The following is a 25,720-nucleotide window of genomic DNA, read 5'->3' as shown; positions in this document are numbered from 1 at the left end:
AAAGCTTCCTGGGGTATTATGGCACAAGGTCACCCACCTCCGGTTGAGGACCTCCAACTCAAACATGAGTGACTGAGCGGGTCTGCCTGGTCCCTACAGAGACAGGATGGAACTATCATGAGTGAGGAGGAGAAAGTAGAGGGTTCAGCTGTTATTTGTTTATTTATTTATTTATTTATTTATTTTGGCTGAGTTGGGTCTTTATTGCTGCGCACAGGCTTTCTCTAGTTGCAGCGAGCAGCGGCTACTCTTCGTTGCGGTGCGAGGGCTTCTCATTGTGGTGGCTTCTCGTCTTGCGGAGCATGGGCTCTAGGCGTGGGCTCAGAAGTTGTGGCACATGGGCTTAGTTGCTCCACGGCATGTGGGATCTTCCCGGACCAGGGCTTGAACCTGTGTCCCCTGCATTGGCAGGGGGATTTTTAACCACTGCGCCACCAGGGAAGTCTCTCACCTGTTTTTGTTTTGTTTTGTTTTGTTTTGTTTTTTTTAAAGAATGAAAGAATCAGAGGCCCCATACAGTATTATCAAGATGACTGTGGGCTTTTTTTTTTTTTAAGAAGATGTTGGGGGTAGGAGTTTATTAATTAATTAATTTATTTTTGCTGTGTTGGGTCTTCATTTCTGTGCAAGGGCTTTCTCTAGTTGTGGCAAGCGGGGGCCACTCTTCATTGCGGTGCGCGGGCCTCTTACTATCGCGGCCTCTCTTGTTGGGGAGCACAGGTTCCAGATGTGCAGGCTCAGTAGTTGTGGCTCACGGGCCTAGTTGCTCTGCGGCATGTGGGATCCACCCAGACCAGGGCTCGAACCCCTGTCCCCTGCATTAGCAGGGAGATTCTCAACCACTGCGCCACCAGGGAAGCCCCCCTCACCTGTTTTAACTTGTCCTTTTTTTTTCTCCTGGGTAAAGTCCATGAACCACAGGTTCTCAGAGAAGGGTTAATGATGGTGTGCCTGTGATTGTTGCATATGCCCCCCCCCAAGTAAAGGAATTAACCAGATGCATTTCAAGGCCCTCTGCCTCTACCCCTTCTTTTGCCTCTCCTGCTTCCCTCTTAAGCATTTTCTTTTACTTCTTGTGTTGAACAAGGGATCCATTTCAATGGATTCCCAATTCCATGGGTACTCCATGACCAAAAAGGGGTTGGAGTTCCCCATGTAGAAACCCTGTCATATTTGAGTATTTATTGCTGTCAGTTGGCTACTTAGGGGTCCAGTTAGTTACCGGCATCTATCGAGCACCCACTGTATACAAGGGGCTATGTTGGGAATAGGACACACCAATGTCAGACAGGATTGGAACATTCCAAAGACATGGTCCTTAGGTTGCTGCTTGTGTTCCTTATGTCCCAGGATCACAGTGACTCCTCTGGTCCACTGATCCTTGTTCCACCTCCTTCAGTGGTGATGTGTTCCCTGTCCTTGCCCTGTCCTACAGGACTGAAGCCATACCAGTGTCCCGAGTGTGAGTACTGCACGAACAGGGCCGACGCACTGCGCGTGCACCAGGAGACGCGGCACCGGGAAGCACGGGCCTTCATGTGTGAGCAGTGCGGCAAGGCCTTCAAGACACGCTTCCTGCTGCGCACCCACCTCCGCAAGCACAGCGAGGCCAAGCCCTACGTGTGCAACGTGTGCCACCGTGCTTTCCGCTGGGCCGCTGGCCTGCGCCATCACGCCCTCACCCACACTGACCGCCACCCTTTCTTCTGCCGTCTCTGCAGCTACAAGGCCAAGCAGAAATTTCAGGTGGTCAAGCATGTGCGCAGGCACCACCCTGACCAGGCTGACCCAAACCAAGGCGTGGGCAAGGACCCCACCACGCCCACGGTGCACCTACATGACGTGCAGTTGGAGGATCCCGGCCCCCCTGCTCCTGCTGCTCCCCCCACTGGACCTGAGGGCTGAGGGCCTCCCCCACCTCCCGACAAGAAGAGGGTGTGGGCCCAGGTGTGCAGACTGGACCCAGAGCTAGCCTGAGGAGCTCAGGGCCAGAGGAAAGGCTTGGCTTCAGGGTGTCAGAGAGGCTGGAACCCTCCTGGGACTCTGGCTGTAGTACTTGGAAGTTGATATAAAAGAAAGACCTGGACCACCGATTGACTTCTGTTGAGGCACATTGTGTTTTTAACCCGTGAGTTCCTAATCTCTTCACCATCACTCCACCAGAGTCCCTGGCTATAAGATCGTGGTTTACTCATTTCATCTTCTCTTTCCTTCTTACTACGTCAAGTCCTATTTTCTTTCAGCATCCTCAGAACAGTTGTATCTAACTGCATGTGCTGTTGTGCCCACTGCTCTATAAAGCATGGTTAAATGATTAGTAGCTTATATAGACTCGTCCAAGTCCCTGACCTAACACTGCCAGGCTGTCATCTCAGTCTGCCCTGTCCCCTCTCAGGCCTCTGTCTCTCCTTTGTCTCCTTCCATCTTCACTGAGTGATTGATTCTGAAACGCCCAGGCCTGCCTTCTCTCTGTTCTCAAGCCTGAATCAGCCCTTGCCCTGCTCCCTATTTCTGAGTCCCTTTGTCTACCTGTAGAGGGAGGATTGCCACCCACTAAGCCTCCTCGTGGAAGCAGCTTTAATTCGGCACCATCCTGACTGGCTCAGCTGCTGCACTAGAGTTAAAGCACAAGGATAGGGTGAAAGACAGACAACTGGGAAGGTAAATCTCTAACCCAGGATTCTGTCAGTGCCTCACAGTGACTGTATAATTAATCATCTAAACTGGGACACACTGGGAAAATTGAAGAGGATACTATTAATAATTATGCTGAGACACCAGACATAAACCCGGACTATTCCAGGCATACTCTTTAGGAGGGCTGGGATCACATAACTCTTTGTCTCCTCGTTTTGCCGTGTCCCTTAGAAGCCATACTTGCAGTAAGTGCAGGGGGGGCCCTGGAAACCCTATTTTTCCACCTTTTCCCTATCCCAAATGTCCCCCAACCCTCATATCTCCCCTTCTTGCCCAACAATGAGAGACTGTACTCAAGCCAAATTGAGAGAGAAGCTCTATTTATACCAGAGGGGCTAGGGAGCAGCAGTCCAGTGGAGACTCTGAGGGCTGTGTAGTGTTCTCTTGACAGTCGTAATACAGTCTTGGGGTCAGATCTCCTTCCCCAGCCTTTGCCTGGGGAGCCTTGGGGCTTGATTTGTCCTTCCCTTGGCTCTGGACTTTGAGGAAGTTAGAGGTGGAGGAGATAGTGCCTCTGAGGGTTTGTCTGCCCCAAGCCCTTCTCTGGATTTCTAGTTGCAATCTGCCTTTGAGCCAGAGTTGGTGTGAAAGTGTAGTCCTAGATCTGGGTATGGTATTGAACCTATAGCAAGAGGAAGGAAGGAAGGAATTCCAGTGTAGAGTGTGCAGAGGGTAAGGACAGGAATGATACCAAAGGCTGGTGAAAACGAAGAAAGGGAAAAGAAAGTGAAAAATCAGGTCCTAGATTTGCTTGTCAGGAAGGATGAAGTAATTTTGTGCCTAGGAATGCACAGTCCAAAGCTTGGTTTTCACCACCTCTGTTTGCTTTCTGGAGCATCCTTCCAGGCTTTTCTTACCGTCTAAAGCCGATGTACCCACTCTTCCCGTGAAGTGCCCACCTTAAAATTCAACCCCCTCTACCCCTTCCCGGGTGCAGATGTGCACGAAGATGGAGGCTGGGTGGAGGCTGATGCCATCCTTGGAGAGCAAGTGTATATGGCGGTAACCTGGAAAGGGGGGCGGGGGACGGTATTAGGAAGGCAGCCCAGAGCTGGGGTGCGGGCCAGGGGTGGGAGGACTGGCTCACCTTGTTGCATGCAGTTCCAAGGCAGGGTGTACTGACCAATGAAATCGTTTCGGGATTTCCAGTCATAGTCTTTTACCACAAAACGCAGCAGGGCCAGTTCAGGTACCAGGACCCGGAAGCACAGTGTCTGCCCCCAGTATGGATTAAAACCTGAGTGGGGGAGGGTAAGTGAGGGAAGAAATGAAGGAACAGACATTGTTGACCATGTTGGGTTGCTTTCCCCATGTTCTCTCGCTTAATTTTCATAGCATTTTACAAGTGAGGAGATTGAGTGGGTAAGCAGTTTGCTTAGTCACTGGAGCTTGTAAGTGAGAGGCCTGGCTTCAGACCCAAGATGTCCAAGTCCTTATTCTTTGTCCGGTTCCACACTGCCTCCCATGAAGGTGGCGGGAGGGGTGATGGACTGTGCTTAATGGAGGGCTGGATGGTAGGAAAACAACAGCCATGCTCCGCCCACTTTCCCCCAGCACTGCCCAGTCTCACCATTGTTCTCCACGTAGCTGGTCTCTTGCCGGGTTGTGTCTTGGCGGATGCCAAAGATCTCCACTCTTACCAGTGGATCCACAATGGACTCCTCTTTGGTCTTGTCCACTTTGGGGAGTTGCTGCCCACTGATTACCTGCAACCAGAGCTCTGGAACCTCACTAGTTCCTGCTCAGCCCAGCCCCCATCCAGCTCTCACACCCTTGCGGGGGAGACACAGGACCTTGCACTATAGCTTTGGGGTTTGCAAAGCTAATTCTCATGGGTAATATATTCTAGTACCTCACCTGCTATTTAAAATGCATCCCAGTAGAAATTTAGCAAGGTTTGAAAGTAGGTATTTTATGACAGCAGCCCTTCTATAGCGCTTACTATGCCCTAGGCACTGTTATAAGCACTTCAGATTAACTAATCACAACAGCCCTGAGAGGTAGGCAGTATTGTTACCCCAATTTTGCAGGTGAGTAGACTAAGGTTAAGGAGTTTGCCTAACGTTACACAACTAGTAAATGGGTTTGAACCTAGGCAACTGGCTCCAAAGTCCATGCTGCCTCATGAGGAACTTTTCCCCCATTACACTCCTGTCAGTCCTAGCCACCCACCCCTCACCCCTTCCACCCACCACCCTCCCTGGCTTCTATCCCAGTGATCCCAGTTTCTTCCCAATGGTTTCTCTTTCCATTATACCTGGATTAGGAGGGTCTGGGCTTTGAACGGACTGATGGGCCTCTCAGGGTGGAAGGAACTCTGGGCGTCACGCAGGAAGTCTGGCTTCAGCACGTAGCCGGAGCCAGCATTCTGACGGAAGAGCCCATCACACAGGTCCATCTCAAGCCCCGCAGTCTGCATATTCAGAGCCACTGAGGGCCCCGGGAGAAAAGGAAAGATTCACCGTGGGGGCCATCCAGCCCATCTTTCATGGAGCTAGACAGACATATTGGGTGTAAAAGGGCTGCAGGGAACACGATGGAGAGCATCTTTCTCAGCCTAGCCCTCCTCTCGGAGCACTCCCTGGCCCCGTTGCCACCCAGGGACTTACTTCCCACCCGTAGCTCTTCCACTCGCTCTTCCCTGTCCCTACTGCCCCCTCACCCATCTGGCAGCCTGCATTCCAGAACTCCTGGGGGTTGTAGTTGGATGAATCTGTCCTCAGGCCACTGGGATATACACGGCTTAACTGCCAGGTATTGTGCAGCACAAACTCATTGCCTGCAAAGAGGGTGTGGGTAGGGAGATGGTAGTGGGTGGGGTGGATCCTCCCACTTCCCTGGTCTCAAGGACCCTGCCCACCCAATTCATTCTTTGCAGCATCTCCTAAGGCTATGCCTATCTCTCTTCCATGCAGACCATCTCCCACACCTGTCTTACTCCTAGAGCCTTGAGCCCACTGTTAATACTCCCATCCCCGTACCTGGTCTGAGGAGTTCCTTGGCTCCACCATCCCTCCTTAGCTCCCTCATCCTCTTGGGACTCATCTGCCTGCCCATCAGACCTGACTAACCCATCCCAGTTCCTTCCGTGTCCCTCCCTTTTGGTCCTGACCAGCCTCCTTGATGAGGCTCTTGGCCTTGGCTTCAGAGAAAGATGATGTTTCATAGAAGCGGTAGTGCTCCCTCGAATGAGTGAAGCTGTAGAATGTGACAGCCTTCAAGTAGACAACCAGGGCAGAGAGGGATGGACATAAGATGGGCTTGGATTTCTGGAAAAGGAGAAAGTAGAGAGGAAGATGGAATTGAACCATTAGCAATCTGAGAGGGAAGAAGCCAATGGCCAAGATCTGAACTTCTCCACCCAACATAAGGCTCTACCCACTGCCTCCCCACTGTATTCTCCCTCCTGCCTCACCTGCTTTGGAAAGAGAAGCAACCCAGGCTTGGAAATAGGAGCCTGGGACATAATCTTACAACACATAGGCGGACACAACAGTGGGCACATCACAACCTGAGGATGGGAATGGCAATAAAGGCAGTCTATGTATACTGATGGGATCAGTTTCAGCCTCTGGGCTTGAAGGATTACTTTGTAAGTAACAGGTTTTTAATTTATTATTATTATTATTAAACAGATGTCATACTCCCTACCTCTCATCTTTTAAAACAAATAAATAATTTTTTATCAAAATGCACACGAGGGCTTCCCTGGTGGCGTAGTGGTTGAGAGTCCGCCTGCCGATGCAGGGGACGCAGGTTTGTGGCCCAGTCTGGGAAGATCCCACATGCCGCGGAGCGGCTGGGCCCGTGAGCCATGGCCGCTGAGCCTGCGCGTCCGTAGCCTGTGCTCCGCAACGGGAGAGGTCACAACAGTGAGAGGCCCGCGTAGCACAAAAAAAAAAAAAAAAATGCACATGAGCCCAGACAGATACGTCAAGGTATGCAGATGGTCATGGAAATCACACCTGGAAGGATGTGAGAGTCCCAGAGTAATATCTATAGATTTTTCTCCTGAATTCCCATTTCCATCCCTGGGCATGGCAGCAGGTTAGACAACACAGCTCCAGAGAGAACAGTATAAGCTAGAAGTCATCTGAGCCAAGCAAATGCACAGAAGAGAGAAATGCGGACTTCAGAGCAGGATCTCGGTGGTCCCACCAGTGGTGCCCCTTCCCCACCTCTTCCTGCTCCTCCTCTGGCTATTTCTGATCCCTCTTCAGACTCACCTTTTCCAAGAAGCTTTCTCTAACTAAGCCGACTTTAGTTGAGGTCACAGCAGTCACTCTAGTAAGCCCTACTTACCCAATATAACACACACACGCACGCATGCAATGCACGCATGTACCCATCAGTGGTTTTCGAACTAGCCTTCAAGGAGACTGGGAAGTAGCACAAAGATGTCTCAGAAGTCACCTGGGAGACCCAGGAGAGAGCCAAAGGGGTGCTTCAACCAGGAGGGCTCTGCATTTATCTATTTTGTATACTGAGCTTCCATATAAGATTTCATTAAAAAAAAAAGATTTCACGGCCCAAAGAAGTTGGAAAGCCACTGCAATGTACCTATATATGGCAATCTATATAGTGATGCTATGTACGCATTCTTATGCCTCTTTCATTGGAGGCAAGGAGCATTTTGCTCCTCGGCCCTCCACCCTGCCTGGCTCCAGTCTCTTCACATGCGGGCTCTCAGCTAGTGGTACCCCCTGATCAAATGCCAGAGCAGAAAGACCACTCTCCTGGCCTACCTTCTTTTTGTCCTTACTGCGAGGGCTCAACTCCTGGGGCTCAGACTCCATCTGGGCCTCCAGCTGCAGCTCAGCCTCCTCCAGTTCAGACTCTGGCTCCTCCTCCTCTTCCTCAAGATCCTCCTCAAGCGTTTTTAACTTCTTTCCCTTCACAAGGATCTTCCTCCGAAGCTCCTAGGGGACAAAAATGAGGGGGCCTGTCTACCTATCTCGTCTGGAACCCTCCTGGGGATCATGCAGGTCCCACTGCTCTCAAAGGCACAGGAAGTGAGTGAGTGGTCAGAAGTTCCCACAGGAAGGCTTCTTGATACATACAACAGGGATTTCCTATTAAGCGAACCTGTAACATCTCTATCCATAAGGAAAAAAATACATGCAGACCCCTACCTCACATTTGACACATGAAGATTCCTCACAGATTAAAGATTTACATGTAAATATAAAGAACATAAGAGTATTAGAAGAAAATACAGAATCTTTCTGAATAACCTTAAGGTGGTAAAGCCTTTAAAAACATGAGATGGGGCTTCCTTGGTGGCGCAGTGGTTGAGAGTCCGCCTGCCGATGCAGGGGACACGGGTTCGTGCCCCGGTCCGGGAAGATCCCACATGCCGCGGAGTGGCTGGGCCCGTGAGCCGTGGCTGCTGAGCCTGCGTGTCCGGAGCCTGTGCTCCGCAACGGGAGAGGCCACAACAGTGAGAGGCCCGCGTACCCCCCGTAAATAAATAAATAAATAAATAAATAAAAACATGCGATGAAAACTCACAAGACATAAAAATAATTGGCAGATTTGACTACATAAAGATTAAAAATCTCTGAAGATGTTATAATGACAAAAAGAAAAAGTAGACTGCAAGGGCAGTTCCCTGGCGGTCCATTGGTTAGGACTCCGCACTTTCACTGCCGTGGCCGGGGTTCATTCCCTGGTCTGGGAACTAAGATCCTGCAAGCCGTGCAGCGCGGCCAAAAAAGAAAAGGAAAATAGACTGCAAAAAAAAAAAAATTTCCAAAACATTACCTTTAACATTTAAAAATTTTTTATATATCAATGAAAATTATAAACCCTGGGCTTCCCTGGTGGCACAGTGGTTGAGAGTCCGCCTGCCGATGCAGGGGACACGGGTTCGTGCCCTGGTCCAGGAAGATCCCACATGCCGCGGAGCGGCTGGGCCCGTGAACCATGGCTGCTGAGCCTGCACGTCCAGAGCCTGTGCTCCGCAACGGGAGAGGCCACAACAGTGAGAGGCCCGCGTACGGCAAAAAAAAAAAAAAAAAAAAGAAAATACATATATATGAAAAGACATTCATGATATATATTGATATTATATGTGAGATATAAAAGGGGTGGAAAGGATGATCCCATTCACGTTTTTTAAAATGTGACCACATATACACATACATGTCTATACAAGCATTTAGAAAATCTTTTGGCAGCTGTTATGGGAGAGGCTGAGATTATGGTGGGGGGGCTAGGCTATAATTATGAACTATCAAGAAAAAAAGATTTTCCATTAAAAAATAAAGTAAATAAATGTCTTTAAATTTAGAGAACTTTACCTAGAATTCTATGTTAAATTAGATTTTTTTTTTTTTGGTTGCGCCACACGGCTTGTAGGATCTCAGTTCCCCATCCAGGGACTAAACCCGGGCCACAGCAGTGAAAGCCCGAAATCCTAACCACTAGGCCACCAGGGAATTCCCTGAATCAGATTTTTAAAAAATTGAAGTTCTCTCCAAGGATATTAAAGAGTAAGATGGTCCATCTGAGGGTGAGAAGAAGGGAACAAGATGGGCATGGAAGAAGGAGCCAAGGTGGGGCAATAGGGAAGCCATGGCAGAGCCTGGGCTGGGGGAGCATGGTCCTACCTCAGGGGAGGGCAGCTGAGTGGGAAGCTGCCCATCCAAGGTGGTGCTCAGTAGCTGATTTCCCAGGATCTCTGTCAGATGGCGTGCTATGATCTCCTGCTGTTCCCAGCTACAGTGGTTCTCCAGGGACAAGATGACTGGATAGTCTGATGTCTGATGGGGAGGGGAGGGCACACTGGAGCCAGAGTTCTGAGGCCTATAACCTCCTTGCTTCTCCAGGCCCCCCTAGTTACTAACTCAACTGAGTACCCTGATTGCCAAGGTCCTCCAACCCCATGCCAGGTCTCAAGGAGATCTTCCTGGGTCTGGGCACCCCACATCTAAAAGTCACTCTTGGGACCCCAAATCTCAGATCTGTGCCAGGTCTGACCCAGGTCCCTCTGGGACCTTTGCGTTTTCAGGCTCAGAGTGGGAAAGCCAGGCCATTTCCCCAGTTATTTGTTCATGTTACACTCTCAGGCTTTCATCTCCAGATTGCTATTGTCTCCCAGCTCTACCCACCACTTTCTCTGTTTCCTCATCCACCCTCTGCCAGATGGGTGACAGAAGTTGTTAGAGGTAATAATTACTAATCTCTAGCAATTAGCTCTATGACTACTAGTAACACATCTAACACTTATTCATAATAATCCCTTAATATTTGCCTGATGCTTCACAGTTAAAATCTCTTTTACACATATGCCATTTGACGTAACCTCCCCTGCATCCCGCCACCCTCCCCAGACCCAGAGCCTCTTCCTTCAGATCCTCTTGCCTCATCAGTATTTCCATCCTGAGGCTCCTACCTGGAAGGCATACTGTCCAATGGCGGCCACAACATCTTTGAACGGGATGCGAGAGGTCAGTGTGTGTCCGTGGTAAACAATAGGTTCCCCGCTAGGTCCATCCCATATATCCACCTCCACGCAGCGGCATCCTCGCTTCAGGGCCCTGCAAGAACCCCACCCCCCAGGGACAGGAGGGGTCAAGGTCTGATCTTCCACCTAGGGACCCTCTCTCCCCACCCTGAAGAAAACAGTGCTTACCGGCACTTACCCATCAAGACTCCACCAAGCTACATCTCCACGGACCCTTCTCTGTCTACTGGGACAGGGCTGCAGCTCACACTGATCTCCACCCACCCCCACCCAGCCCAACTCACAATCCTCCCTTAGCGAGCCATCACATCCTGCCTTGGGGTGTTCTGCTTGTAAATCGTTATACAACACCGAGTTATTCAAACTCTCAGTAAATTTACAGTTATTTTCTCTACTAGACTTCCTGGGGAAGTTCCACTCATCATGTATCCCTTGAAGCTACTAGTTCAGTTGCTGGCACTACAAGGATATCTTGACTATTTGCTCTAATCCACGATTAAAAGCAGATACCATTTATTAGCTATTGACACATGGATTACCTCATTTCATCTTCACAACAACCCAGACAGAATAGGCATTGTAATCATCTCTGTTTCTCAGATAGGGAAACTGAGGCATAGAGAGGTTAAATATTTAGCCTTATAGTCCCAAGTGAGGGAGCTAGTATTTGATCTCAAATCGTCTGACTCCAGAACCTATGTTTTTAACTCCTCTTCTCTACTGCCTCCCATTTAACATTTAGTTTATTTATTTGTTCACAATAAATCTGTAAGGACCTCTGAGTTCCAAGAGAGTTTCATAGCCTATGAGAGAGAGAGAAGCTCCATTTACCCACAGGGTTTCCATACCACTCTCCTGCCAGTCTTCAGTAGCTCCTCCATGTCTCTCAGGTATCCAGGGATCCTCAGCCCCAAAGCCCCCCACAACTTTTCAATCCCTGTTATCGCCTGACAGCAACCCCCAACTTCCCACAGATGTTCCTTTCTCATGAGCTGGACCCTTTCACCCCTCGGCCCCACTGCACCGTATGTATCCCTCCACGCTGCTCTGGCCACAAAGCTGGTCTCCCACTAGGTAGGTGTTGTGGGAACTGCTGATGTAGTACTGGTTCAGGGGCTGAGTCATATCCTGGTAGATGGGGAGGCAGGTCGGATTGAAGATGTCTCCGTCCTTTGAGTAGAGGTAGCTGAGGAAGCCATCCATGCTCAGCACATGCCGCAGTTTGCCTAGGGTGTGGAGTAGCTAGAGTGAGAAGTTCTGGTGACAGCACCCAGCACACCTACAGGCGGTTCTCCACCCCAGCCCTCTCCAGGGTCTGGCCTTTCCAATGGTGTCCACTCCCAGCCTCCAGATCCCAAACTTGCCCCATCCAGTGTCTGTCATTTCAATCACCCCCACCCTCAGAGAACATTAAATCTACAAGGGGAATCATTAAGATCATTCTAGTCCAGTGCTGTCCAATAGAACTTTCTACGATGACGGAAATGTTCTATTCTGCACGGCCCGATACGATAGCCTCTAAATACATAAAGCTACCGAGTATTTGAAATGTAGCTGTGCGACTGAGGAACTGAGTTAAAATTTTGATTTTAGTTACAGTCATTCCCTCAGTATTCACAGGGGATTGGCTGCAAGACCTCCCCCTTCCCCACAGCAGATACCAAAATCCGTGGATGCTCAAGCGCCTTACATAAAATGGCATGGTGCAGTCGACCCTCTGTATCCACAAATGTGGAATCTGTGGATACAGAGGGCCAACTGCAAATTAAAGTCACATGGAGCTCATGGTTACCATAATGGACAGCGAAGTATTCAGTCCAAAGGGCTAATTTCATAAATGGGGAAACTGAGGCTCAGAGAGGATCAAAGTCAAAGACTTGTTAGTGACAAGACCAAGGTACCTGTGTTTTATTCCCTGGGCTGTGTAGCTGCTGCCAACTATGGCCTGAGGGTTTCTTCCTATCGTCAGTTCCCATATGGTGCTTTGAGGAGTGTTTGTCCAACATCCCCTTGGACTACACTCTGAGGGCAGGGCCCTGTTGCTCCTTCCAGAGCCCTCACCCCCTCAGCACAGGCTTCATATAATAACAACAATGATGGCTAACAGTCCTTGAGCACTTGCTCTGTGCCAAGGACGTTACATGCAGCATCTCTCTTAATGCTCTCACCAACACGAGCAGGTGGATGTAACATGATCTGCCCTGAGAGGTTAGGTAACTTATCCCAGGGTCACATAACTAATAACTAATAAGTGAAGGAGCTGGGATTTGAACCCAGGCAGCCAGATGTCAGAGCCACGCTCTATACCACTGGATTGTACAGTCTCACTGAGGGTAACATTGTTGCAGGGGAGACAGAACAGCTTGACTCTCATGCCCAGCTTCCTCACTCCAGGTTTGACAAGGCCTGAGGATGGTGGAAAACGGCAAGAAGTTGGGCACAAAGTTTCATTCTTGACTGTAATAACTCAAATCGCTAGGGTAAGTCCATAGTTACTAGGTAGTTTTCATGTACATTATTTTTTTTTATAAATTTATTTATTTTTGGCTGCGTTGGGTCTTTGTTGCTGCGCATGGGCTTTCTCCAGTTGCGGTGAGCTGGGGCCACTCCTCGCTGCGGTGTGCAGGCCTCTCATTGCGGTAGCCTCTCTTGCTACAGAGCAGGGCTCTAGAGCGCAGGCTCAGTAGTTGTGCCGCACTGGCCTAGCTGCTCTGCGGCATGTGGGATCCTCCCAGACCAGGGGTCGAACCCTCGTCCCCCACATTGGCAGGCGGATTCCCAGCCACTGCACCACCAGGGAAGTCCCCATGTACATTATTTCATTTGATCACCCATTATTTTACAAATGAGAAAACTGAGTCTCCAATAGGTTAAGTGACTCTTGCCCAGAGTTACTCAGTTACTAAGAAGCATAGTGGGGACTTGAGCCCCCGTCTCCTGACTGATACCACATTCTGCAGCCAGAGTGTAGTATCTGATAGTCAAGTGCAAGGGGAAGGAACACCAAAAGTGGTGGGAGGTAGAATAAATGTAATGATGTATACCGGATCCTGAACCGAAAATAGAGGATCCTATTTCTTAGCCCACCAACTTCCTCTTCTATTTAGTTTCCTGAAATGATTGCTTTACAGCCCCTTCCTTCTCTGAGCACCCACATGAATCTGGAATCAGCGATTCCAACGCTTTCTGTTTGACTCTGCGTTTCATGAGGGCACTGTACTTGTCTGACCTACTACTGTATTTCTGGTGCCTACCATAGGTCCTGGCACGTTACAAGTACTCAGTGAGCATTTGCTGAAGTAGTGAGTGAATGAATGAATGAAAGGGAGTGGGAGTTGAGACCTAGGAAACCTGGGTCACCTGTCCAGCTCACATTCCTCCCATCTCTAATCCTTGTTCTCAAGAGAGGCACCAGGTAAGAGTCAGATGACCTGGGTTTGAATCCCAGTTCCTCCTTTCATTAGCTGTTGACTCTGAGCAAGTCATTTAACTTTTCTTAACCTCAGTTTTCCTCTTTTGTACAACTGACAATAATAGATCCCACTTCCTCAGGTTGTTGGAAGGATTTGAAGGGAAAAACATGTAGAGATATTAGCACATTATGGGATACTTAGCAAAGGCCCAATAAAGATTATTGGGTTTGATTTACAAGGATATAGTGAGGACTAGAAGAAGTAAGAGATGTAAAATGCCTTGTAAGTCACTTAATATTAGTAATGTAAATTCTTCACTTTCTGCAGGGAATGGAGGGTAGGACGGTGTCTAGTAAAGGGGCAAAGAGAAAGGTCTGAGGGCAGACAGGGCATATTTTAGCTGTGCTTGTAAAGAGCTAAATGATTGGCCACCTCATCATCCCCCTCAGCCAGGGACTGACTAGTTTCCCTGCTCAGGGGCTTAGGACTCAAGAACCACTTGGAGAATTTGGAGAAAGCCCAGGAAAGGATAGAGAGCCAGCATTTAAAGAGACAGCCAACAGGAACCGTGAAGGGAGCTGGAGGAAAAGGAATCACATGCACTAGAGAAGAGGCCAAAAGCAAGAGGACCGGGCTACCCTGATGGTGCAGTGGTTAAGAATCCGCCTGCCAATGCAGGGGACATGGGTTCGAGCCCTGGTCCAGGGAGATCCCACATGCCGCGGAGCAACTAAGCCTGTGCGCGTGCCACAACTACTGAGCCCGCACTCTACAGCCGACGAGCCACAACGACTGAGCCCGCGTGCTACAACTACTGAAGCCCGCGCGCCTAGAGCCTGTGCTCCGCAGCAAGAGAAGCCACCGCAATGAGAAGCCTGTGCACCACAACAAAGAGTAGCCCCTACTCACCACAACTAGAGAGTGTCCGTGCACAGCAACGAAGACCCAACGCAGCCAATAAATAAATAAATTATTTTTTTAAAAAATAGCAAGAGGACCAAGGATTTTCCATTTCCACTGAGGACAAATGTTGATATCAGGAAGAACTTCCTGAAAATGAAGGATGAGAAACATGAGCGTGGTGGAGGAAAGGGGACTTATGGAATGTTCTTCCTCCTGAGAAATCCAGCACTACAGAGGAGACTCCTGTCTTATGTGGGCAGGAAATGGCTCTCTCCTTCCGAAAGAGTGGTTGAATGAGATGAAGCTGATTGGGCAGGGGGCCTGGATAGGGATGGACTCAGCCTTCCCTTAGTTAAGCAGAAGGCTGCTTGTCTCTGCACCTTTCTAACCACAGTCCCCCATCCGGCCCCCGCGTCTGGTGCCTCTCCACCCTTGTCCTCTTACCGCTATCTGAAGGCTCATAGCAGTCGATGAGTTCTAGAGCAAGGTCAGAAGCCCGTTCTCCTTCTTTCTGCTCCTCTTGGAGAAAATCCACAAATTCCAGCAGTGTCAGCTTCTGCCCATCAGATGAAAACTTTTCAAACAGTTCCTGCACCTCAGGACGCTGAGTCAATGACTTATAAAACTCTACAAATTCTTCTCCCTCCAGAGTCCCAGACTGGGATGCATCTGCTCTCTGCAAAAGAGGGTTTAGAGGAGAGTGGACAGACCCTATTAACAGCAGATTTTTTGGCTTTGACTTGCCCTGTAAGGGCAATATTACTGGTGGAGCCGAACGTGCTTCCACAGAATTCCTGACATTCAGTGTTCATAGAAGAAGCCACTTCAGTAAGTAAAAAGCAAAATTTCAGCCATACCATTTGCTACTGGAGATAATTTTCAACCAGAAAGAGTTAAATACCCCAACATGTCCCTAAAAGATCAGAAGATCCCTCCTCCTATTTACTCACCTACCAGTTGGAGTTTTCCACTGTACTAGGCACTTGTGAAATTCTGGCCAAGGGCAGAGAGATCCCTGAGGTCTGATGTAATAACATGTTGTTATTTACCTTTCATAAGTTTATGAGTCATCTTTCCAACAAGACTGAAGGTTAAGAACCATGTCCTGCCCACACTTCCCATTGAGCCTGGCATAGTGCTAGGGTGCATAGGAGAGATTCAACCAGATGAGTGTTCCTTGAGAGGGTCAGAGGACTTCCGGCCAAGTGAGAATGTGGCCTTGGCTAGCTTCTGCTATTCCTTCCCCAGAAGACTCACCTGGAAAAGCTGGAAGGCATGGTCTTGGTCCATTTCCACATTCATCAGGTGCAGTAACCGCTGGACTTCTCCGAAACTCATCCGACCATCCTGGTTTTTGTCTCCGTGCTGGAACCAATCACTCAGCCATCCAGGTCTGAGTCAAGGCAAAAGCACTGAGTGTGTGTTTGTGTGTGCAGATGTGTGTGCACGTTCATCCATTGACATCTGCGCCCCTGTCTTTGTCGCCAGTCTCTCCCCAATGCCAATTCATTTTCCACATTAGTTTCTGGAATAATCTCCCCAGAGCACCGATCTACCTTGTCCCTGCATGGCTCAGGTGCCTGCGGGGACCTCCCTGTTGCCTGCAGAAAGAAGCCCAAATTCCTTAACATAGAAGTTAAGATCTCCTTCACCCCCATGATCTGGCCCCAACCTCATCTTCTCAACACATCACTGACCTCCCCGTACCTCAGCCAGACTCAGCAACTCCCCTGCTCGCTGATGTCCCACTCTCTCTCCTGCTCTTCAGTTTCCCACCTCTGGGCCTTTACTCATGTTGTTCCCTCAGGCAGGAGTACCTTTCCCTCCTCCTCTCTTCATGTTCAAATTCTACTCATTTTCAAGGCTCAGCTCAAATGCTACTTCCTCCCTGAAGCTTTCTCAGAACCATCTCAGCTAGAAATAAATATTTCTCCTTCCTTTGGACACCCACATATCATCTAGAGTACCATAACACTGCTAAGGTACTTAAATTATTTATATAATTCTATTTTCTCTACCGACAAAAACAGTATCTGATTCTCATTAATCTTTGTATTCCTAAAGCCTGGCATAGTGCCTCATACATTCTGCTTAATAGATGGTGAATGAATGAATGAACTGGCATAGAAGGTGAATACAATCTAGGAAAGTTGAAGTGAGTTGACCCCACTAAGCCCTCTAAGGAGTTGCTTCCCATCCCTATTGTAGTTAATGTCACTGGGATCTTCTGTTCAACTCTCAGGATCAGCACCTAGTTTGGTCCTTTGCCTCTCACTGTCCCTTCCCCCAATCCTGGGGGCCCTGATTCCTGCCCAAACTCTGCCTGGCTATGCCTGTGCCATCGCAAGCCTCCATTCCTCTCTCAGTATCTCAGCCTCACTTCGGCTGAGCAGTCCTTGCCCACCCCATCTGGACCCTCGGGCTTACCTAGCCCTGCGCCCCCTCCCATGGGTCCCTAGCCCTGCAGCATCTGGCTCCTTCAGTGACCCGTGGAGCCCACTCTGACTCCATCCTACTGATACTGGTCCAGCCGCTCCTGTTGGTCCATGCTGGTGACAAAGTCCACCAACAGCTGGAGCCCCTGCATCCAGATCTGGGCCTCCTCGACACTGTTGGCCACCAGGTCCAAGTTGGAGCGGCGGCCATGGAAGACGATGGTGAAGCCCTGCTCCAGGGGGAACTCCTCTGCCAGGCTTCGCAGCAACTCAGACTCGTGGCCCTCACGCACTGTGTCCACGTCGGATATTGAGACTGCCGGAGAAGAGGCAAGTGCGGGCACTGAGGAAGAGGGTCCGCCAAATTGCAGCAGCTGAGGGTCAAGGACCAGTACTCCCCTCTTTTCTCTGAAGCCACAGGAGGAGGGACCCCAGCCTCCACAGGTTGGAACCCCCAAAGCCTTAGTACAGGGAGATGCAGACCCTTGGAATTCAGGATGCCACGAATCATTGCTGTTTTCATAGGCAGCACGGCAAGGGGCCTGTTCTGGGAGTGGCAAGACCTGGCTTCCAGCCACCAGCTGGCGGCGTGACATGGGCCAAAATGACATAACCCCTCAGTGCCCTCATCTTAAATAAGGGATGGTCCCTTCCATGGCCAGTTTACATGGTGATCACAGGAGGACTGGCGGGGCTGACAAGTGGAAACACACTTGCAGGGTAGAAGCAGTTACACCAAAGCATGATGTGCCCAAATTCAATTCTCCCATTCCAGGTTTGAGGGCTTCCTCTTTCCAGATGTCTGGGAGGGAGCCAGAGAAATCCTTCCCCCCACTTCTTCAGCTGGAGCTGGTGTGGATCATGAGCTTTGGTTATGTCTCTAAAGTAGATTCTCTTAGATGTGTCCTGTGATCAAATTTTTAGAGGGATCATAAAGTGTTTGGCCAATAGGATGCACATTATTATGACACATTTATGATATTTAGAAGTATTCATTATAATGACTAACATTTATTAAATGCATCCTGCTTTCAGACCTCATGCTAGGTGATTTATACATTAACTTCTTAAGCCTCTGTAACATACTGGACAGGTACTGTTTAATCCCCATTTTATAGATGAGGAAACTGATATTAGTTTAAGTTAAGTAACTTGTCCAAAGCCAGTCAGCTAGAAATTGGGAGAGCCAGGGCTTTAATCCAAACATTCTGATGCCTGAGATCAAGCTCTAATAATAATAATAATAATAGTAGTATAATAATATATAATCTATGCTTTACTGAGCTTTATTATGTGCCAGGACTCTTCGAAGGTCTTTGCATGCGATAACCAATTTGATCCTCATAACACACTTAAGAGGCAAGTACTGTTATAATTTCCATTTTACAGGCTCAGACACAGACACAAAAGGGGCAGCACAAGGGCACGTCATAGGACACTGGTCCCTCCCCCTGCTCTCAGGCTGCTGGGTCCTCAGGGTTCTATCCACCCATGTGCCCGCCCCTAGCTATCCACATCACTCACAGCTGGGCTTGGCCCTGCCTCCGGCCTGCCGGGCATGCCAGACTGTCATGCCATCGTCCTGAAGTCTGAAGTATCTTAGCTTCTTCCAGCTTTTGGACCTCACCTTGCGCATCAGCGTGCCTTTCTGCATCAGCAGCAGGTCTTGATTAACAGGCAGCCCTGAGCCAGGAGAAGCAGGGACTGGGTAGCTGGCGGGGAGGGTGGAGGGCCCAGGAGGAGCTCTTGAACAGGGGTCCAGCCTCCTCCCTGTCCCTGGGCTGTCTCCCCAAGCCCTCTTCTCCTGCAGGGGTACTCACGGCCTTGCAGCAGGGATGCCATCACCCACTGCTTCACCAGCTGATGCCAGAGTCACCTAAAGGAGCAAGGAGCAGCAGCAAGAGGCTTTAGGTTAATCTCGGGGTCTTAGAATAACAGATCAGCGGAGGAAGAGAAGGAAGCTAGTGTTTCTTGACTGCACACTGTATGTCAGCTACTTCATCTACATAGTTTGTAGCTCTTTTTACTTCTGATTTGAGTTTGGTGATTCTGAGGCTTAGAGAGGCTAAGAAACTTGCCTCAGTCACACAGGGACTCGGAATTTAAACCCAAATATATCTGATTCCAGAGCCTATGCTGTTTCCCGCAGCCATCTCCGACAGGGCCACACCAGGGCTTTCTGCCAAATACCCCTTCCTTCCCAATATCCTGCTATCCACGAGGTAATGCTGACCACACGTCTCAGTTCCCCATTATTAGGAATCACCAACTTGCTGCCTGTCCCCTTTCAGAAACTAGACTCTCTCTGCATCCTAGCCTTCCCTTCTCCAAGTGGAATCGTCCCAGCTCCCTCCTCCGGAAGCCCTCCCCATGCTCCCACATAGGTCATCCAGCTCCAGAAGGGCTAAGCCAGAGTATTTCTTTTTTTTTTTTTGCGGTACGCAGGCCTCTCACTGTTGTGGCCTCTCGCGTTGTGGAGCACAGGCTCCGGACCTGCAGGCTCAGCGGCCATGGCTCATGGGCCCAGCCGCTCCGCGGCATGTGGGATCTTCCCAGACCGGGGCACGAACCCGTGTCCCCCGCATCGGCAGGTGGGCTCTCAACCACTGCGCCACCAGGGAAGCCCCAGAGTATTTCTTTTGTCTCTTCTACAACGCTTGGTGCTGCACCTACTTAAATAAGCCACTTCTACCTTCACATGATAAAGTATATTTTATACTCCTTTTCATAAAAGTAATTCTCACAGTTTTAATGGACCAGATAAGTTACATAGTCTCAGAACTGCATTTTCAAGTTTTCTCTACCTACTAAAAAAGAGTTCCTACCTTTAAATATGTGCTGTCTAATTTAGGACTGGTTAGGTTGTCCTAATAGCTAACAACAAACTTGCCTTGAAAAGAACTAGAAGATTTGATTTGTGGCCACTTTGATTCTAGCTCTGCCTCAAGAAGAGATATACTCGACTCTTAACCAAATCATGCTGAAACTGGCCAAGCCCATGAAACATAAAGCTCTATGCTCTTGTATAAGCAAAGGATCTACACTTGAATAAAAATGTTGTGGTTTTTAATTAATAAGTTTAACATTTTGACAGTGGTGAACATCTAAAAAACTGAAAGAATCCTTAAACCAATCATTCAGTTAGTACTCCATTGAAACATCATGCAGTTCAACTCCCTACGTTTTACAAATGAAAAAGCAGAAGTCCAGAAATATGATGTGACTTATCTGAGGTCACACAGCATATTAGTGCCCTATCTCCCTTAAGTAGGAAGAGACTATAAAGTCACCCAGGGTGACTAAGTCTTCAGGAATAATGTGGAGATCACTGAGAATACAGCTTTCCTGACTGCAGGACCTAGAGAAGGCTTTCCAAAGGAGTAGAAATGTGCAGGGAATCAGTTTGAGCCTAAGCAGAAGAAATATCTCAAGGCAGCTCTCAGGAGAGCAAGAACCCTGAGACAGTTCCAACTGTCAGGGAAAGGTTTTGCTGGCTGATGCCAAATGTGTAAGCTTGGGTGAGACCAGAAGAAACCTCTGATTGAAGAAGGAAGAAAAGAAGACAGAAAAGCATCTCTGCTTTGCTGGGTGGGGATGCACAGTTTGGAATCTGAGGTTTACAAAAGCTGTATGAAGACTGAAAAGTAACAGGTCTTTCTTAAATGTCTTAGGTCCTCAGACTCTAAGGGAGGTTGAGGTAACCCGGGCTGAAGCCTAATCCCCCTTGCCAACATCCTGCCTCATCTCTCCTCTGAACTTCTGGGATGGGTGGGCCTTGGCCCTGGAAGAAGACAGAATTACCTTCCCTTATGCCTGTGTCTGGGAGCCTCACCATGATGTCCTGAAACATGGGAAGCCTGAGAACAGAGCCCAAGTGCTGGGACACCCCTATTTTGCTGGGACACCCCTACCTCCTCTCAAACCAGCCTTAGAAAATTATTTTAACCTCTCTCGTCAAACTTTTCCAATCCCAGAGCTCGGCATGCTCTTCCAATCCTGCTCCCACTCCTGAATCACTATTTTAAACCTGTATCTAGGTGACATGTGGCCATTAGAGGGCCAGTTTCAACTCAGGGAGCCACAGAATGTCAGAGCTGGACTGCATTTTATAGAGAAGGGGACAGAGGACTAGCTGAACTGCCAGTCGCCTAATGAATTAAGTGGCAGAGCTGGGACTAGAACTGAGGTCTCTATATGACCACCTCAGAGGTCTCACTGAGACTCTGCCCTTAGAAAGGGCTTTCTCTAGGAAGCAGATTAAAGCAGAGATAAGACTGAATGAGGGACATCAGTGTTTTGTCTCTCCTCCCCATCATTTTCTGTTCCCACCGTATTCCACTTAATAGCCCTTCTTTTCTATCTTTCCTTTCCCCATTCTCTGCTTGACCCCTTCCTTTTCCTTTCTCCCCAGCTCACTCTTCTCTTCTCATCCTCTTTCTGCCTCCCTGTTTGCTCACTTAAGTCAGCCTCTCTTTGCTCTCCTCTTCTCATCCTTCTCCTTATACCTTCTCTTCATTACTCCTTCCTCTTTTGTTTCTCTTCTAATTCTCAATAGCTCTGGTTCTCTTCCGCTGTGAGGAGTTTGAGAGCCTGGAAAGGGGACACTTGGGTTCGGATACTGAGTATCACATCCCTCTGCTCGGCCTCATTTTCCCCTGTATCCTAGGAGACTGACTAAACAAACCGCCCAGAGAATGAGACTTAGAACCCAGGTGTTCTAGGTCTTGGTGTTTCCTTTGGTGCCTGAAGGTAGGATGGGAAGGATGGTCACAACTGATGTAGGTGCAGTTAGGAGAAGAGGGAAAAAGGATTTGGAAGTGGGAGCAAGAGCAAAAGGCAAGGAGCAGAGGATAATGACTGAGAGTAAGAGAGATTGGGTCTTAACTGTTTACTCCTAGGCACATATGTGGAGATCCTCGAGGATATGGATAATTACCTCTATAACACAGATGAGAAAATAGAGACACAAAATAAAGTGGGAAGTAGCCAAGGACTGCCGAGCAAGATTTGGTCCTCAACTGCCAGGTGGCTTCATGTCACCTAGAGATGGACTTTGGCAGAGTTGCCAATGGCGCCAATGGCTAATAGTGGAATTCACGGTGTCTATGGTCTCTCTGAGGGTAGGAAGGAAGAGAATCATTCTGTCTACTCTCTTGCTTTGGAGCAGGATTATGACAGACCTGGTTCACATAAAGAGGACAGAATGGGTCATAGCCCTCAGAATGTTAGAGCTTGAAGACTCCTCTTTTATAACACATCAATCCAGCAGTTCCTGGCTATATCAATATCTCCTGGAAAGTGTCTTAAAATAGAGATTCCTTAGCTCCACCTCAAATCTACCAGATCCAGATTTCCAAGGATGGGGTCCAGGATTACTTATCTTTAATAAGCACTCCTGATACACAAGCAAATCTGGGGAAGCCTCCACTCCCTCTGATCATAGATCAGGAAGTTGTGGTCCAAAGTCACAGAGCTAGTTAACGTCAGAGTCAGGACTAGAAGCAAGTGCTCTTCCCAGCACAGCACTCTGGCACACCAACAAACTGCCCTGGGTCATTGAGCAGGCTAAGAACCAGGCATAGAACTCAAACCCTGGCTCTTTCCAAGGAAGTCTCACAACTCTCCCTATTACCAGGGGTTTCTGTACTCCCCATGGGTCTTGGCCAGCCCTCATTTGGTAATCCTCAACAATCTGTAATTGAATTTGTGCTAAAGCGTGGCTGCTCCAATTCTCTCTCTTCCCTTACTAGGGTGGGGCTCACCTCTGAGTGGTAGCCTGGGTAGCTAAGAGGTCCTCATATAAAGAGGTGACTGATACAACCAGCAGGAAAACTATAAGTCAAAGAGGTTAAGCTAGAGAAAACCAGGAGGTCAGAGCCCTGTAGGCCTGTTCAGGCAAAAGAGTCCAGGGTATGATTTGGTCAGGGTGGGTAAGCATGTGGAGGGCAGAGTTAGGGACTCAGACAGGCCAGAGCTTGGAGCAGAGGCTGGTCTGAGCCTCCAGGCCCTTACCGTGGGCAGGAGAGAAGTCCTGTGTCTGAGATCTGCGATGCTCTCTGCTGTGGGCCGAGGAAACCCAGGAGGGCTCCTTTTCTCCTTTGCTTCTCTTGCACTCACTGGCTTCCTCCCCTCTTCTGCTGCAGTTTGCTGCTGTCACTGGCAGACTTACAGTCAGATAGAAAGAGTAGGGTGGGGAGAGGTGTGAGCGCTCTCCTCAGTCCAGCCCATCCAACTCTTAAAGGCCCAGGACACTGGTCAGTGTGAGGGAGTAGTGGGGGTGGGGTGCGCAGAAGAGGATTAAAGGGAGGGATTGACGGGCATCACATCTCCAGGGAGGAGGAGCCTGTCTGTCCTTCATCTTGATGCCAGCCCTCACTGACCTCAGTCCTGCAGTAGCTCTCAGAGTGAAACCCAAGGAGTATCCGAGTTGCAGTGCTCCATGAATCACTGCTTTTCATTCTGGTTGGTTTCTCTCTGTGTGTTGTACAGCTGTCTTTGCCCTTATTTCATCTGGCTCCTTTCCATGGTGTCTGTTTCCACTGGCAGAAGTGTCTCTGCATCCTGCCTTGCCGGGCACTCAGTCTAACTCTATGGCTCAGGGAAAGGAAAAAAGATAGAATGGGAAAGGGGGAAGATGAGAAAAGGAGGAGAGGAATGATTTGTGTAGAGGGATAGGTTGGTATCTACGTATATATTAGGTACTTGATAAATATTGAAGGAATGCATACGTGAATGTAGAAAACAATTTGTTTCATATATTCATTCATTCTACAACCACTTGTTCAGCACCTCTAATATGCAAGGACGTATATCTGTTTTTATAATGGTACATGTAGAAATGAAGCAGAATCATGGTGTCTGAGGATCAAGGGCAAAAAGAGGAGCACAAGGCTGGAAAGACACCCAACTGGAAAAGGAAGGTAATGAGCTTCTTACAGCGTGTATAAATAGGCAGCGGAAACAGAAACCAAGATTGAGGAAAGGGCACCAAGTTAGGTGAGGAATAGGGGATTGTAAAGGGCTTTATCATGGCCCCATACTTCACAGTGAGAAACTAAGGCCCAGGGAAGTTTAGGCAATGTCCTAGACTCACATGTCAGCAGCAGACACTGTCAGTCCCTTACACTCGCCCAAGTACTGTGAGCTGGGACCTACTTTTGCTCTGCCTTGGGAAGACTGTGGGGTATGGTTCTTTCTGGATCAGTGGATGACAGTATGGAGCTGAGGGCATAGGGCACAGCACTGTACTTGGAGTTCTGTGGGATCGTCTTCTGGTGAGGTGTGTCTTAATCATAGGCACAGAGGGAACTAACTGTACGAAGTGGTGTGATTTTTGAGTGTGCTGAGATCCAGCTGCCTCTTGTGGCTCCCCCAAACATCCCTCAACTGCCTAATAGTCTACCATCAGTGATTATTTATAGCTAAATCGTTAGTCCCATTAAAATAAAATCCTGAGTGATTACCATAAATGTCAGGATAGTGGTTACTTTTGGGAGGAGGGAGGAGTCGTGACCTAAGTTGAGTTTACTGTGCTACGAGCAGGTTTTGGTAAAGGAAAAGGAGTATGCAGGGAGCACAGGCAGAAGACGGAAGTCCATTCATGGAGAACAGGAAGATTAGGAGGCATCAAGATTTAAACTGTGTTGATTTCATATTTTACTTAATAGTGGTCCTGTGTCACATGCTCGTCTTACTCTCCCATTTCCACTTCTCCAACATCATCATGTCCTTATTTTTCCATACTTGCCCTTCACCTTCCCCACTCCCCTTCTGGATTCCAGGATTACATAGAGTTTGCCTCTCTGAGTCACTATTTGCCTCACCTAATTGCGGCCCAACCTCCTTCCCTTCTGGGTGTTCTGTGAGGGGTATTATCACCCCTCCAGGGTTTTCTGGTAGAGTTCGAATCTCAAACATTCTGTTTCAGTGTTCTCATAAGCACCCCAGATCATGTGTTCTGATTTTGGGGAAAGGCACTTGGAGACCTTCACAAGGTTAATGTGGCTCCAAAGAATGGCTTAGAAGACATGTTCACTGCAGAATGCTCCTCAGACACAGGACAGGAGCAGACAGACAGGGCCCTGTGCATAGGAACTGTCCATCTGGTTTAGTTGCTCCTATTTCCATAATGATCCTGGCCCTTCCCCCACTGTTGTCTATTATTAACAGATCCAGAAACCTGATCAGGGTAGCAGCAGCAGAGGGACTTTCTGGGAACCATGCCCAGGAAAGGCCTAGAAGCCCTAAATTGAAATGAAGGGGCAGCTGGCAAAGAGGGAGATCTAAACAGTATACTCTCTTACTGCTACGTAGGCAAGCCTAAACTCTCCTCCTGACACCCAGGGGAGATGCCCTAAACTTCTCTGCTTCTCAGGAGTCAGGTTGGGGTTTCAGAGACCTCTTTCCCAGACCATCCAACCAAACTACTCAAACTTCTGAAATAAAGCCCCCTTCTTGTTGGTCAAAAAGGCAACTCAAAATATTAAATTCCATCTAAAAAATCATCAATATGAGACCCCTGCTGAATTAAAAGCCAAGATATATAACTTCGAAAGACCACAGAATATGTAGCCACTCTTCCATTCCAGAAAAAAAAACAAAACCACAACCCCAAAACAAAAACAAAAAAACACCAAAACCACCAAGGGGAGTGGGAACAAGGAGGTATAAAATAAACCAGAGAACAAGATGATAGAAGTGAGAACTAAAAATGCAAAGGGTGTAAGAGGTAAAACTTTCAGAAAATTCACAAAATACAAGTGTATGCTATTTTTAAGCCATATCTCAGAAAGGTGGTACTAAAA

General features: G+C 48.6%; 2 protein-coding genes across 9 annotated transcripts in view; one reads left to right on the top strand and one right to left on the bottom strand.

Moving 5' to 3' along the window:
- Positions 1-6,392, top strand: part of ZNF142 (zinc finger protein 142) — a 22,163-nt gene extending 15,771 nt beyond the window's left edge. For 7 of the 8 annotated variants that reach the window (XM_033427584.2, XM_033427607.2, XM_033427594.2 and 4 more), the window contains one exon: positions 1,400-6,392. In XM_033427584.2, coding sequence (XP_033283475.1) covers positions 1,400-1,905 — 506 coding nt within the window. In that variant the 3' untranslated portion in view covers positions 1,906-6,392. The remainder of the gene's footprint in view (positions 1-1,399) is intronic. The other variant, XM_033427628.2, reaches the window with a different exon arrangement.
- On the bottom strand, positions 3,001-25,720 carry PLCD4 (phospholipase C delta 4). The gene is made up of 15 exons (XM_049712605.1): positions 18,737-25,720; positions 18,441-18,599; positions 17,004-17,232; positions 15,739-15,874; positions 14,926-15,157; positions 11,190-11,391; positions 10,094-10,238; positions 9,309-9,461; positions 7,443-7,616; positions 5,810-5,966; positions 5,360-5,476; positions 4,955-5,127; positions 4,268-4,403; positions 3,785-3,934; positions 3,001-3,704 (listed from the first exon to the last, which is right to left on the bottom strand). Exons 1-15 carry the CDS (start codon positions 18,756-18,758, stop codon positions 3,598-3,600), a joined length of 2,292 nt encoding a protein of 763 aa, XP_049568562.1. The 5' UTR covers positions 18,759-25,720; the 3' UTR covers positions 3,001-3,597.

This window comes from Orcinus orca, chromosome 7 (genome assembly GCF_937001465.1).
Source record: "Orcinus orca chromosome 7, mOrcOrc1.1, whole genome shotgun sequence".
Lineage (NCBI taxonomy): Eukaryota > Metazoa > Chordata > Mammalia > Artiodactyla > Delphinidae > Orcinus > Orcinus orca.
Note: the sequence above shows the minus strand (reverse complement) of the source record. Positions and strands in the feature narration are given on the sequence as shown.

Coding starts and splice junctions, on each gene's coding strand:
- PLCD4 (XM_049712605.1), bottom strand. CDS start 18,758: ATGGCATCCCTGCTGCAAGGCC. Junction 11,392..14,925: donor CTATGAGCCTTCAGATAGCG/GTAAGAGGACAA, acceptor TCCACACCCTAG/GCAAACTGCGGCATGTGCTG. Junction 3,705..3,784: donor TTGGAACTGCATGCAACAAG/GTGAGCCAGTCC, acceptor CCCCCTTTCCAG/GTTACCGCCATATACACTTG.